The sequence below is a fragment of the Eucalyptus grandis genome, chromosome 2 (assembly GCF_016545825.1).
Source record: "Eucalyptus grandis isolate ANBG69807.140 chromosome 2, ASM1654582v1, whole genome shotgun sequence".
Classification (NCBI taxonomy): domain Eukaryota; kingdom Viridiplantae; phylum Streptophyta; class Magnoliopsida; order Myrtales; family Myrtaceae; genus Eucalyptus; species Eucalyptus grandis.
Genome location: NC_052613.1, coordinates 46,532,322 through 46,546,794, shown reverse-complemented (window position 1 = coordinate 46,546,794; position 14,473 = coordinate 46,532,322). Strand labels below are relative to the sequence as shown.

Sequence of the window (14,473 nt, the reverse complement as noted above, 5' to 3'; positions counted from 1 at the left end):
CGGATAGCAGAGGTGGAGGAGCAATAGCTGTGGCGGGTGGCGACCGGCACGAGGGGGCGAACAGCGGCAGAGGAGGAGCAACGGTGACGGCGTGGATGCTCGGGGAGGAATCGAAGACGAAGAGACTGAGGAAGAGACAGAGAGAGAACCGAAGACGAGGAGATGAGACGTGAGACAGAGAGAGAGAACCGAAGACGAGAGACCGAACACGAAGAGATGAGATGAGACGTAGGGTTTCTTTTAGTAATTTTTTTTTTTTAATATTAAAAAGGTTCCGGTCCGGTCCGGTGGGTGGGCGGTCCGTCCATGAAACCGGGAACCCACCGGTTCCCATAAAAGAGCCGCCCTGATTCCCTCAAGGCGCTTTTCGAGGCGGTTCCTGACCGATTCCTGGTGGTCCGGATGATTCTCTGGTATTTTGCACACCCCTAAGATAAACCAATCTTTCAAGTAGGTTTTATTCTGCATATTGATTTTCAATTTATTATAAGAACTTCCAAAACTTAATAAAATAATTAATTCCAACATTTTTACTTGTAAGAAAAACCTTGAATATATACATTTATTATTTCCTAAGGTACTTTCTGCTCATGATTTGATCCGAAGAAAAATGAATTCCATGTATTATTTGCCACTCCGGCAATCTTGGAAGGCGGTAGCCTCAGATCGATCACTCTTCACTCCAGTCCGACGGTCCTTTGCGTTCTCCGACAAGAACATAGAACTCTCTTCTTATCCATCGCCTCTCCTCCCAATTACCAGGCGAACCCCCGAGAAGCCGCCACGTGGACACGCCTCCTCTCGAGAGCCCTATCGTGCACCCCCGCGCACGTTAACCCTCGCCACCTCATCGCCGCCGTCGCCGCAAGTTCAGCGCCGTCTCTCTGGAAGCCACCCCCCGCCCGCCCGCCATCATATACAACAATAACACGCTCCCCCAGACATGTCCTTCGCACTTTCCCCTCCGGCACCTCCCCCCTCCATCGCGCCCCATGCGCACCTTAGCGCCGCCCTCCCTCCCATGTCTATCCTGCGCCGCCTAGCCCCCACCACCCCCCCCCGCCCCGCCCCACCGCCGCCGCCGCCTCGCCTCCGTCGCCGCCGCCGCCGTCCGCCAGGACACCACCGTCTGGACCCCCGCCCCCTTCCCTCGTCGAGTCCGCCGCCGAGTCCCTCTTCCACGTCAGCATCGACGTCTCCGACGCGCCCGAGCTCGTCGTCTCCCACGCGCGGCCCGGGCAGTACCTGCAGCTGCGCGTCCCCGACGCCGACAAGCCGACGTTCCTGGCCATAGCCTCGCCGCCCTCGCTCGCGGCGGCGCGCGGGGAGTTCGAGTTCCTGGTGAAGAGCGTGGCCGGCAGCACGGCGGAGGTGCTGTGCGGGTTGAGGAAGGGCGATGTGGTGGAGCTGAGCCAGGTCATGGGGAAGGGTTTCGACATCGACCGGATCGAGCCTCCCAGGATTACCCTTCGGTTTTCATATTCGCCACCGGATCTGGAATCAGGTAAAGAAAAAGTCCTTTTCTCGTGCGCTCTTTGCTAATTTGAAAGCGAAATCGGTTGTCACGGCGATGTGGTAGTGCCAAGACAAACTAGACCTTGAGGTTTGATCTGCAAAATGGTTTGCTGCTAGTGACCTAATGGGAAAGCTGAGAGTTGTAGGGTACCTCTGTTTACTTTGGCAAAAGTATTGGAATGCCATCCTGTTTTGGTCGAAACATGGATTGGATGTATTTCGGCTTGAGGCGGTTTGGCAGAACATCCTACTATAATTTAGGTTTCCTCCTGAAAAATCCGGGGCGTGGTGTGATTTCTTCCTCGTACTTCCAAGGAAGCGATTGCCATAGTTTATACTCCTGATGCATTGTCTAACAGCTACTCCTTTTTTATGCTCGAGGGTATCAGCTGTAAATATTTGCTGCAACGTTGAGAATTGGACCATAACCATCACCCAAGCGGGCTTTGCTGATGGCATGGAAATCTCTGTATCATATACCTCTATTGGGATCCATAGACTCGGAGACTTTGCTGGACTCAGTTTTGGTTAATAATTGATGCATTGTGAATAATCGATTGACATGTTAACAATCAGGGAAAGAAGTAATTTCTAGCTGCTATTTAACTAGATGGCCCATTAGTAAAAACTTCTGGAAGTGGGTTATCGAAGTTTGAGCAATTTTTATTTGAGTGAAAGCAAGCTGTTGTGTCCTTCACAATTGAACTGTTTTGCGGTTATTAACAATGTCAATCTCTGTATCTTATCTTATGTCATCAGTCTCTCTTATTACAGCATGAGACCGCCTTAGGATTTTGGAGCTTTCATGTTTTGATAGTTATTTACTTTTTTTATCGCATGCTTCTTATGAAAGTTTTGATCTTCCTTGACTTTTGGTTCTTGCATTCTGCCATTTATTGTGCCTCTAAATAAGTACAAAGTATGAATGTACGACTTAGCTGGTTACTCATGGATATTATCTCTTCCCTATGCAGTCCTATCCGATCTCTAATTGAGTCAGGATTTGGTGCTGACAAGAGAAATGATGTTAGGCTCTATTATGGTGCTAGAAACCTTCAGAGAATGGCTTACCAGGTTCGAATAATTTGGCATTTTGTTATCCTTATACAACTGCTTTTTGTGCTCAAATAGTAATAATAAGACAATTTTTTCTCCAATTCCCACAGGATAGGTTTAAGGAGTGGGAATTGTCAGGCGTTAAGATAGTACCAGTATTATCCCAACCAGATGATGGTTGGAGTGGGGAAACTGGCTATGTACAGGTACTGCTATTTGGATGTTGGGCATTCATTCAGTGCATCATACTCAACTGTGTTTATGAGTCTTCCTATCCCACCACAGGCCGCATTCAATAGAGCCAAAAGGAATTTGAGCCCTCAGGCAACAGGTGCTGTGCTCTGCGGTCAGAAGCAGATGACAGAGGTTAGATGCTCTTTCATTTCTTCCCAATTTGGTCCTGCATTAGTTGTTCTGGAATCTTGGTGAGCATGATAATGTAGCTTTCTCTTGGCAAATTTTCCTACTACTGTTTTCTGTTTATCCGTTGTCATGCTAGAGATTCTCATCTAGACATTGCATTTTTCTTTCTTGTGCTTTGGTTTATGCTGATGCCATGTTTTTCTGACTGGCAACTGGGCTATTAGTGTCATATTTAGCTCCATCTCTCAATGACAAAATTTTCTCATACAATGGCGATGTACCTTGTTGAAAGGAACATGCCTGGTGGTAGCATGAGGTTTGGTGCATGAGGAAGTTTCTGCTTATAAGTTAAGCATTCGAGGTTGATGTCTGATGGTTCTGGAAGATGCATGAGGGAGCACTGGGATTAGGCTGCATTTAGTGCAGTGTGAATGGGGTCTTGGGCATACAAATTGCACAACTGCCACGGGCAAGTTCTTTGTGGTGTTGTTATGGAGGATGGATTATTTTTATTTTTTGGCCACTTGAAGGATGGGCTATTTAATTTCTAATATTTGAAAGAAAATAGGTGCGAGGGTCTAAGTACAATGTTTGAAATGGTCAACCCAATTTCTTCCTGGTATTGTCTCTGTTGTCACATTAGAGATACCCATCGCCATTGTGCATGGTACTTCCTCTTGCGGTTTTTGGCTGGTATGGTGAGCGAGAGAGATTGAAGATTCTTTTGTCGAAGATGAGACTTCCAACTGTTAAATTTCATGGTCACTCACTCTCTCTCTCTCTCTCTTTTTCAAAATAGCTTTTAGTATGGAAATCATTGTTTTTTAGTGCAGGGATTTAGTTAACTAAAATACAGTCCCCATCTTGTAAGTAATTTGGAGTAAACAAACAAGCAAGCATTCACATTGTGCCAAGTTAAGTAGGGATTTTCTTTCATGTTGTGAAGATGAGACTCTGTTTTAGACTCCATTTGTTTATAATGATAGGTTCCTAGTTTTGGTTATTTATATTCATTAAGAATATGAGTAAATAATGTTTTCGTTATCAACAAAAATGTTTGGTCTGATTTCTACAATTATAACAGGGGAACATATGTTGAAACTGCTGGTGTTTTTGAAGTTCACACTAATATGTTGAACTACTTAGAGAAATTGAGCCACCAGTTAAAGAAAGATGGGAAGCTACAATGAAACTAGTTGTTTTTGATTAGTAAGTTGATACATGACCATTTAATCGAGTTTAAGTCCACAAGGTGTCGGGATTAGATTTCCTTTCCTGACAGTAGGAAAAATGAGTTGTTTTTCAATCGTTGTCTGCACTGTTTTAGTCTGTAACTTTTTTGGTATCAGTCAAAGTTCTATATTTAAAGGGAGCATGTTACCTTGGTTCAATGAAGGAAAGCAAAGCTCCTAACCAAGATACTCTTAGCTTTGCTTTTCTTGAAGATATTTTATTGCCTGTTTATGCCTTTCCCTGGTGAAAAATGACCCCGTACTAAAAAGGTTAGTTTCTAAAAAACTTCTAATTTCTCACTTGGGCAATTGTGACCTGTTCTTGGGAGGTATGTAATCTGGCACTGGTGGCAATTGGGGTAGTTTTACTATTTGATCACTTTAAATGGTTTCTCACTTCAATTAGTGATACCATTTCCATCTCTGTCTAGGATCAGTGATTTTCCCATAGATTGGATTGGAATATTGAATCTTAAGATCTTAATTTTTTTTTTTTATTATAAATATAATTTCCAAAAAATTAATGAGCCTCAAACAAAATGATCATAAAAGTACATATGATTAGACCAAAGAATTTAATCAAATAAGTGGTCATGTCCCATAGCAGCAAAACTAACATTGAAGGCATATAATTGGATGAGTCAAAAACTTACACAAGTAAATCTATTAGCACCTGAAATTGACTTTTTCAGAAGAAGTAAAATCAACAGTAAGATAGTACCTCAAAGTTTAAAATTGTTCACAAGAAAATGCAAATTATAGTCTCAAATTGACATTAGTGCTTAAAAGTATCTACAGATGAACTCGTGAAGAGAATATAATTTCCTAATAGCAACACTCTAAAAGACTCAAATTCCTCCGGAAGAAAAACTTATATTAGCTTTTCTGAAAAGTTTCTCTGATTAAGAAAGTTTAAGCACACACAGATATATCACAAAGTTCATGCAGTTCTAAATAGTTGGAGTCTTGTCACTTTCTGATGCTACTGTCATTCTAAAGTGCAGTTTTGGTGGCCAATGTTGGTGGCACCTCTACCATTTATGAACAAGAAGAAAGCACAAAAAGTTAGCTTTCTCTTAGTATGAACGGAAACTAGAAACCCTATCTGCACATAAGAAGAACAGAAAGCCCTTTCCTGTGTTGATTTTTAGAAATTATAAAGGTAGGCATCGGTGAAACAATGTTTGACTAATGCCTAATGGGCTTGTCTTATTTCTTAGAGCCCAAAATCCCAAACAAAGTGCACCTTAGCAGCAAAAACAATCACCAGTAATTCAACGTAAGGCTACTCGCAAAATTCAATGTTTCAAGTAATTTTCATGATTTTACTGGTTTTACCCCTATAAATGATTTTCTACCAAGTTAACATGATTCTCATGATCTGACTCGTAACTCTTGTCGGTTCTTGATATAAACTACATTGGTTTAGAACCCTTCCCAACTAAATTCTGAATAAATTCTAATTATCGTGATTTGTGAGAAGACCAATGTTTCTATTTCAGCCTAGTTTTCTTTTGTCGGAGAATATGAAAGTGAATTGACAAATGTGAAGCCATTTTATTTACTTCCAGTGGAAATTTTGTTAACTTTTCATCTCCATTCCTTCTATCCAAACACCTGGAAAAGAATTACTTTTATCTAATTAGTGGTTACTGCTAGGACTTCATGAAGTGGAGGAGACACTTTGTAGACTTGAAAGCTGTTGCTGATTTACTTTCGAACCTGTTGTATATACAGCAGGGGCATATATAGTTAGACACTGACACGAATTGCATCAACAGTATGGCCGGAGTTCTTGGTTTAGTATTGGCTGCTTGCAGGACCTGGCATGCCTATTTAAAAATTTGCTACTTTTATATACTTTCTTTTGGGGACATTAGGAAATTGTGGGATTTGACTCTCTGGATAGACTTTAGACACGAATGGCAATATGCTAGAGGCTTGAGCCTTTTCGTCTGGTGTATTTTGAGGTCTCTGGCTATCTGCTGCTTTTTGTCAATGCTCCAGTCCTGTGTCTGCTTTGGGAGAGCAACAGCGCTAAGGGTGGATGGAATGGAACAGTTTTTGTCCTTACATGTCATAAAAAACCTTTGGCGAAGGTCTGATTGGTGGTAGGGCAATCCAGCCATTTGTCTGGTTCTATATCCTGGGACGTCCTAACTTCCCCCATTCCCATTGCCTGTTCCAGTTTACGTATTACAGCAGAAAATTGAAGTTGGTGGTTGATGGTTCAGGAGATATATAACGAAAAAGTAGCTTATGTAAATTACTAGCGGCAATTTGCATTATTTGTTAATGAAAAAGTCACTACATTTTTCTGCTTTAAATACTATTCCTAACGCTAGTATGAGACTCCTTGAATTGAAAGTTCTCTTTTCGACCATTTGCAGGAAATCACTTCGATTCTTGTAGCTGATGGTGTTTCGAGCGAGAAGATTTTGAAGAACTTCTGATCACAATTGGATGAGATCAACGTGTTGTACCTATTATTTATTTTATTCATTCCAGCTGCTGAAGATCAATAACATTTCAGCTCGGAATAGAATAATAAAACCAAATTTGGACATTTTTGCTCCATACGCTGTACGTTAGAATGCCATGGAAAATAGTCTTCCATCAGATTATGACTAGTAACAAAGATCATTTTTTGACTTCCTATGGTGATGAGTGAAATCACGAGCTGGACTCGCCCATTTTTCTGTAAATAATGCGAGGTCAGCGTTCTGTCCTAATGAGGCTCGCGCTCCAGGTACTTGCAAGTTGTCAGCTGATATTCAACGCTGATTTTCGGGGCAAGCGGGCACGCATGCTTGCAAGCTTTCAAAACAAACGCCTTCCTTTAGTCGAGCAGCTCGTCCGCGTGTACAGTTAGTCTAACATCAAAACATACGCTCACCTTCACAGTCAGCAAGCTATTGGTCTCTTTACCTTCATTGGAACTCGGCGGTTGAACCCAAATTGCCGATCGATTTTGTTTTAAGGTGTCGATGGTTTGACGAAGTTGAGGTCCAAGGACAGCAATGACATTTTCGCCAAATCTTATGCCTAATTTTCGACTGGATCCTCTTGATAAAAGACTTGATCGGGAACGTGTTCCGCACATCCAATTTATGGCCCACGAACAGTCTGGAACTGCAGTACGTGCAGTAGATTCCGCTGCAGGGTGCACTATTTTAGGACATTAAACAGGAGCTTATGTTCACCTACTGCCTTTGTTGGCTGAGTACATATACTAAATAATTAATCAAAAACCATAATAAGTACAATATCTCGACAAATATTTTAGCGTTGACTCATTGCATTTTGTAGCTGTGCCACACTGCCACGTAGCTATAGTGGCCGCGTTAAAGTTGGATGGGTCAATATTTTTAAAAAGAGGTAAATTGCTGTAGCTATCACAATAAGAACGCTGAAGTTGCATACAAGGACTGAGGAATCAAAGGTCGCCACAGGAATCTTAAACCACGAAATAGAACAAAAGGTAAAGCTGAACCTGGAACGTTTCATGAAATCACAGATTCCGAGCACATTGAGTAAACCAATCAGTTAAGTTATTAGCGTGCACACGCACTCACGAGATCAAGCAACTAAGAAGCCCAGTGTTTTGATACTCAGGCATCATGACAAACATCATCTGCTGCAGTTGGTTTGTCCATCAATTCCCCATTAGGTTCTCCAGGAGCCTGAGACTCGAGAGTACTGCCGCTCCCATGATTATGCCGCTGTTTGTGATGCTGACCATGCTTGTGATGCTGCTCATGCTTCTTGTTCTTCGAAACATTGCTAGCTTCGTCATGGTTGTCATCCGATGACTTGCCCAAAGATCGACTCCTTTGATCGTGTCCATTCTCATCAGAATCTGATAGGTCCAAGTCCTGGCTGCGCGATCGTTTGTGATGCTTATGGTGCTTTGAATGCTTCTTCCTTCTTATTTCACCATCTTCAACTTCACTTGAAGAACCTGAATCACTGGACTCCGAGTACTGCTGCCTCTTGTGATGCTTTGTATGACTCCTCTTCCTAACAGCAGCTTCCTCCTCATCGCTTGAATCATCTGGACCACTTGATTTCACCCTCCTATTGTGTCTATGATGCCTTGCACGTCTTCTCCTCCGAATCCTCTCATCATCACTGTCTTCACTTGAAGAGTCAGCAGTAGAATCTGGCCTCGAGTCATTATGCCTGCGCCTCTTATGACTTCGCTTCTTTCTCCTCTCTTCTTCAAACTCACTATCATACTCATCACTGCTATCATCACTAGTACCCGAAGATCCTCTCCTTTGTTTGCGCCTTGACTTCTTCTCCTTCCTCTTCTCATCATCACTGGATCCAGAGTGAGCACCCTTCCTATGTTTCTTGTGAGATCGTCTCCTCTTTTTGTGCTCCTTAGCATCGGAATCACTGTCACTACCACTGTCAGAGGATGATCCAGATCTCCTCCTGTGTTTTGCAGCCTTCAACTTCCTCTGTTTAGCTTCGGCATCAGCCTTCGCCTTAGCAGCAGCTTCAAGCTTCTGTTCCCATTTCAAAGGCGCTTCCTTCTTCTCCAGAGCTCTCTTCTTCTTCTCCTCAACCAACTGAATGAACTTCTTGCAGTCCATTTGGATACACTAATAAAAACAAGCTCAACTCCTGCATTTTTGTATGATGACCGGAAGTACATCTCAAAAAAGAGAAAAAACAATGTTAGTTCCTCCAATAGAATAGCCCATTCCTAAATATTCATCATGGAAGTAAAAAGTAATTCAGAAAACACTAACTGCATCCGATATTCAAACACACCATAGCTAAAAAGGAATCGGACTCTTCCACTACAGATCTCCTTCCCATCTATATTTCATTCAGGTCAAAGCACAACAGCAAACAAGACATCATACTGGTATCTAATACATGTCAATATGTGGCATATTATTGAATACATCTGCACCAAAATAAAAATTGATGTTTTCATAAGGAAGCCATCAAAGTCTTTCAACAAATTGAGATTTGGCCGTCGAAGGATTGAATTGCATCCAAGGAGCAGAAGAATACAAAAAAGTAATAACACAAGTGCACAGACCAACCAATCGTATCTGTCATATTCTTGACTTAGGAATGAAAAGAAGGGTAATAAAAAACGGTCGGTCTTGAAATTCTCTTTAGAGATGATCCTCAATGAACTCTTTCTAAAGCTACTCTGAAAGAGCTTAACAATCAATTCCAGAAAAGGAAGGGTTCCTGCAGCAAGGCTCATTTGCCAACAAAATGAAGAAATATCGAATGTTTTATTAACTTCCCAAACTAGCCACTCTATCTTCAGACCATCTCGGCATCGACACAAGTAGACGTTCAAGCTCAAAGAAACAGGCGGCGTCCTCATCTTTTTGCAGTAAGAAACTCTACTGCTTACATCTGAGCCCAAAGGCCGCAAAAACCTACTCTCACCCACTGAATGAGCACAATTCATTACCTTAATCATACACAAGAAAGACTTGCACTTTTCCGAGCCATGAATTCTAGGAATAAATATGAGTCAACCGGAGCAATTAGATTAGGCTTCCTTACCTTGTGTGTACCGAGGAAGCACGTCAAATATCAGCGAGGACCGCGATGGGAGGAACAGATCTGCGAATTTCCAAAGAAGATGAGGAAAAACGTCAGGTCACGAGAGCTCCGCCAAAGATCATATACCCTAATCTACCGTCGGCAAACGAATCACAAAGGCCCAAACTTGCCCCCGCTTCGCTGGGCACGTTCGCCTAGAAGCCAAAGCAGAAACTAAGCCAAAAACTCTCGCTCCTCGCAACACAAAGCTCTTCCGACAGACAGTAGCAGTAAACCCCGTCCCCGCGGAAACGGAGACGAAGCTCCTAGACAGTAAGGTCGAAACGGACGCAAGCGACCCCGGAACGGCACGAAACCCTAGCTCGGAAAGAACGAGAGAGAAAGGGCGACGGATCGAAGGGACTAGGAGGGCGTACCGGGATCGGCGTCGGGGGCGGCGACCGGAGGAGAAGCAACGGCGGCCGGAGGCGATCGGAGAACGCGGTGGCGACGAGCTTTCTCCGACGCTAGGGCTGTGTCGACGTTTACTTTGGCTGAAGAGAGAGAGAGGGGTTTTGTTCCAGAAGCGTCTAAATATATATTTTAGAGAGAGAGAGAGAGAGACGGGGAGGTGTGGGGTCAAACGCGTCCGCGGTCTCCACCGGCCCCGGTTCCATCGAACCGTTCGGCGGCTTGGCCGGTGACCCAAAGGGCTCGAAAAATAATATAATAATAAATGCATTGGACTTTGAAAAAACGAGAGTATAATTAGATTCTAAAAATTTAAAAAAAATGCCGTTGAATTTTCAAACTTATCAAATTAATGTAATCAGGTCTTTCAATCAATTGGGAAAAAATTATTTTCATTGACTTTATCCAATTGGGACAATGGAATATATTAACTCACGGAGGTGTATATGTTATTAAAAGCACGACTACAAGTGCATCATTTTTTAATCAAAATATGATTCGTTAATGCAAATTTTATCTAAATTATACTAAAAGTAAGTGAACTTGAAAAAGTACAAAAAGAAAAACTTAGGCGACGAGGGCTTGCTGCTTTTTCCTTCTTTTTTACTTTTCTATATTTTCTTAAATTTTCCTTATTTATTAGTATAACTGAAATAAAATTTGTGTTATAAAATCATATTTGGAACAAAACAATATCATTTCAGTCACATCAACACCACGTAGAATAAAAAAACCTAAAAAAGAGCTATATCATCATTTTTTGTTATCCAAGTTGAATAAAATTAACATAATTATTTAATTGCATTAATTTCACAAGTTTTGAGACTTGATCTTACTTTATGAAAGTTTTAAAATTCAATTATATTTTCATAATGCATTTTAAGATTTTTAGTGTACTTATCTAAAAAAAAAATAGTTCAATTTTTGTGGAAACGACTTTCAAAGCTTCTTTATTCACCCAAAATAGGACTATATTTCAGTTTTCTCTTTCTAATTCTATTATGCATATTCAAAGCTTCCATCGGACCACCTGAAAAACATACTTCAATTCAAGTAAATCTAATTGACAGTTTAGTTGTGATTGTGATGTTTGATCGATTCAAAAAATTATGGACTCCCAAATGCAACATTCTATTGGGTGTTTTATACCTTTAAGATGGTTTGAACATAAATTCTAACCATATTAATAAAGTGTAACGACTTAGTTTGACGAAAGTAAAGAGTAATCACTGAGACCAAAATGCTTGGATAATAAGCAGTTCCTAACAGACTTCTAAAATAGCGAAAGGGACATGAATGAATTGAATGCATACAGAATGGGTGAGAGAACGATTATGTGTAAAAATTGAAATTAACTCACAAAAATACCTTTTAACATACAAGATAATGTTGAACTTTGGAAATCTAAAAGTAAGTATACTTAAGTGGGAGCACTGTCAAAATAGGTTACCTCTTGAGAAGGTGTCTACTTATACATTAAATGACAAAAACGTGAGATTAAATATAAAATGAGTCAAAGTAGACAATACTTCAAGTGCACTAAATATAGGGCGTCATGCAAAGTATATACGACTTTACCCTAAAAGGAAGGATGAAAAAGAAAAAGGCAAGGTCATGGGCTAGCCACCTAATGATATAGTTACAAATTACTTTAATTCATCTAGATTACCTAGTCATATAGGTTTAGACAGTGTGAATGAAAAATCGCAGCACTCAGCTATAAACATTTGTATCTATGTTACTTTTTGATTTTTACGAGTGCCATTATGGGGATAACTTTGATATTTTGCTTGAGAAATCTGATTGACGTAATTTCATATTTTGTTTGAAAAGGATGTGATCCACATGCACATAATTTTCATCTCAAAAACACAAACTAGTCTGTTTAGTATATCGAAACATATATTTTGTAAGAATTATAAATCTTTTAGAATTATTAAAACAGTTCTTAACGTGAGAATAAGGTGGAAAAATACCCCAATACAAGAGTTCAATGGTAATTGAACACTCTCCTAGTTACTAACTTCGCAAAACTTCATGAAGTTGAGTTACGGCTGCGCCGAATACAACTCGGCCAAATGGTCAATGAATGGTTGTGGATTGATGTCCAATCCTATGTAGCTTACGAAGTTTTTGGGTGCATGACGCGTGGTAGTTGAAATGCTAATTTAAGTTGTGAACAGCAAGACGACCTTTTGCGCCGATGGGCTAGTGGAAGTGGCGAGAGAGACAGCAGATTGCAAACCATGTTTTCATAAATATTTCAAAAGCAAATCTAGATGCTTTTTTTATTATGACATTTCTTATAATAAGAACAGGCCCCTCCCGAGACGATCCACACGTTCTTTCCCTTCTTGCGGGTTCTATGCAAGTTTGGGTCATCATGTGCTCTTCATGTCTTGGATTGGATTTGCACATCAAGAGGACATTGAATCGCACAGACCTTTTGGTGTCCTCTATGAGCAGTAGCTCTATCACTGATTGGGTGGATTAGAGATGGTATAACCCGATAACTCCCTTGAACAGACATAAGCCTTGTTTGGTTCAGCATTGGGAATGCTCGTTTGGACTCTAAAGTCCCTTGGTCAAATGCAAATGTGTTTGGTTCGTATTTTTGCGCGACTTTGGCAAGATGCAATTGCATCTCCAAAGGAGTCTAAAGGTCTTTAGCCAAATGGAGCTCTTGAGGTACATTGGCAAGTTACATCTTGAGAATTCAAGTAGCTCGGTTACTGTTCATCTTCTCCAACCTGCTGATCGGAGGCCGACAACCACCAACGAAGGGATGGCGCACACTGGCAACCGCCGCTTGAGGGTCGCCCGACCCCGGTGACCGTCGCTGGACCTTAGGCGACGCCCAGATCTCGCGACCCAGGTGTCGGCCGCTTGGATTGCGCGACCTAGGCGGCCGCCTAAGGTCACGCGACCCTGTGCAACGGTCGCGGGGTCGGCGACCCGGCGACGGCCGCCGGGTCGGGCGACAGCGACGGTCGCCGGCGCCCGCGCCGGTCGCCCGGTCACGCACCCGCCGTCGCTGGTCGCGCGACCTCGGCGACGGTCGCTAGGTCGTGTTGGCGGTCGGATGGCCAATCCGCCGCCTAGGTTGCGTGACCTCGGGCGGCCCGATTCGGCCATTCGGCGGTCCTGGTGGGATTTCAAAAAAGAAAAATAGATTTTATTTTTATTTTTTTAATTTAATAAAAGTCATTTACAAATGCAAATTTTACCAAACGGCATTTTGGCCAAAGTTGTATCTCAATGCAAATTTAACCAAACGTTATTTGCATTTTGGAAAACCTCATTCACCCACTGGTATTTGTATTTTGGCAAACGCATTCCCCAAAACCGAACCAAACGGGCTCATAATACAATGTCTCACTCTCAGAGGTGACCCTTGAGTTCATGTGCAGTAGGGAACAACCACTTTTATCGGTTGGTTGTAGTTTGTATCTTGTACTCATGAGAACTTTCTCTGTGCGTATGATAATATTTTCATTTCATAAATCAATTTCTAATAAAAATTTGATTTCTCAATATTTATCAAAAAATTAATTTCTCAATTTCTATTTTCTGAATAAGTTTATGAGTAAAGAAACGCGTTTGATAATAACTTAAAATTTATGTTTCTAAATAAAAATTCGTTTCATAACAAAATAAAATTTATATTTTTAGGGGGCGGTGGCCAACATTCGGTGGCGGGTGGGTGGGTGGTGAAAGATGGGTGTCCCATGGGAAACAGGTGGGTGGTTTCGAGAATTAAAGATGAAAATAGTTTTCATTTCTCATTTTTGTTCTAGAAAAAAAAGTTAAAAATTTTAACTTTTGATTTCTACTCTAAATCTATTTATAAAATAAAAATCTGTTTTAAAAATAAAAAATGAAATTATGTTATTAAACGGATTTTTATTCCAAATATGTTTTAGAGAGTAAAATAATAATAAATAAATAAATAAAATTTTTATCATGTGCACTTTTAGTCTCATATCAAATAAAAATTCGAGGCGAGAGAGAGGATGAAATGAAACGATGGGGGAACCGCAATGAATAAAAAATTTACAATTTTTTTAGATAGTAACCAATTTCTTTAGATTATCACAGTCTAAAATTGTTATTCCGACGATATTATTCGAGATCAAAAGACACGTAAAAGAAACTATTGAAGATTTCCAAAATAAATGATAACATGAAACGCAACGCTAACGCGTTTATCTAGCAGCTCGTACAAATCTCAATAAGGCTTCGTTTCCGACGTCGCTGTTCTGCTGGAAGAAGTCCGACGGTGTCGTGTTTCCTTCGCCAATAAGTTAAAAAAA

At 41.1% G+C, this 14,473-nt stretch overlaps 2 protein-coding genes across 3 annotated transcripts; one reads left to right on the top strand and one right to left on the bottom strand.

The window, feature by feature from the left end:
* The first annotated feature begins 640 nt into the window (after positions 1 to 640).
* Positions 641 to 6,822, top strand: LOC104433179 (fruit protein pKIWI502). The gene is given in 8 exon segments (XM_010045849.3): positions 641 to 1,072; positions 1,074 to 1,144; positions 1,146 to 1,456; positions 1,459 to 1,504; positions 2,490 to 2,589; positions 2,682 to 2,777; positions 2,857 to 2,937; positions 6,557 to 6,822. Coding segments are annotated over 8 exon segments (897 nt in total). The 5' UTR covers positions 641 to 943; the 3' UTR covers positions 6,620 to 6,822.
* A 737-nt stretch (positions 6,823 to 7,559) lies between these two features.
* LOC104433180 (uncharacterized protein DDB_G0283697) lies at positions 7,560 to 10,271 on the bottom strand. Of its 2 annotated transcripts, none has more exons than XM_010045850.3 (3): positions 10,127 to 10,271; positions 9,711 to 9,770; positions 7,560 to 8,829 (listed from the first exon to the last, which is right to left on the bottom strand). In XM_010045850.3, exon 3 carries the CDS (start codon positions 8,765 to 8,767, stop codon positions 7,778 to 7,780), a length of 990 nt encoding a protein of 329 aa, XP_010044152.2. In that variant the 5' UTR covers positions 8,768 to 8,829; positions 9,711 to 9,770; positions 10,127 to 10,271; the 3' UTR covers positions 7,560 to 7,777. The 2 variants fall into 2 exon arrangements, with proteins under 2 accessions (XP_010044152.2, XP_010044153.2); XM_010045851.3 differs by having other exon boundaries at positions 7,560 to 8,798.
* Positions 10,272 to 14,473: the final 4,202 nt, after the last annotated feature.

Bases quoted from the DNA above. Each gene is read 5' to 3' on its own strand.
- LOC104433180 (XM_010045850.3), bottom strand. From the start codon at position 8,767: ATGGACTGCAAGAAGTTCATTCAGTTGGTTGAGGAGAAGAAGAAGAGA.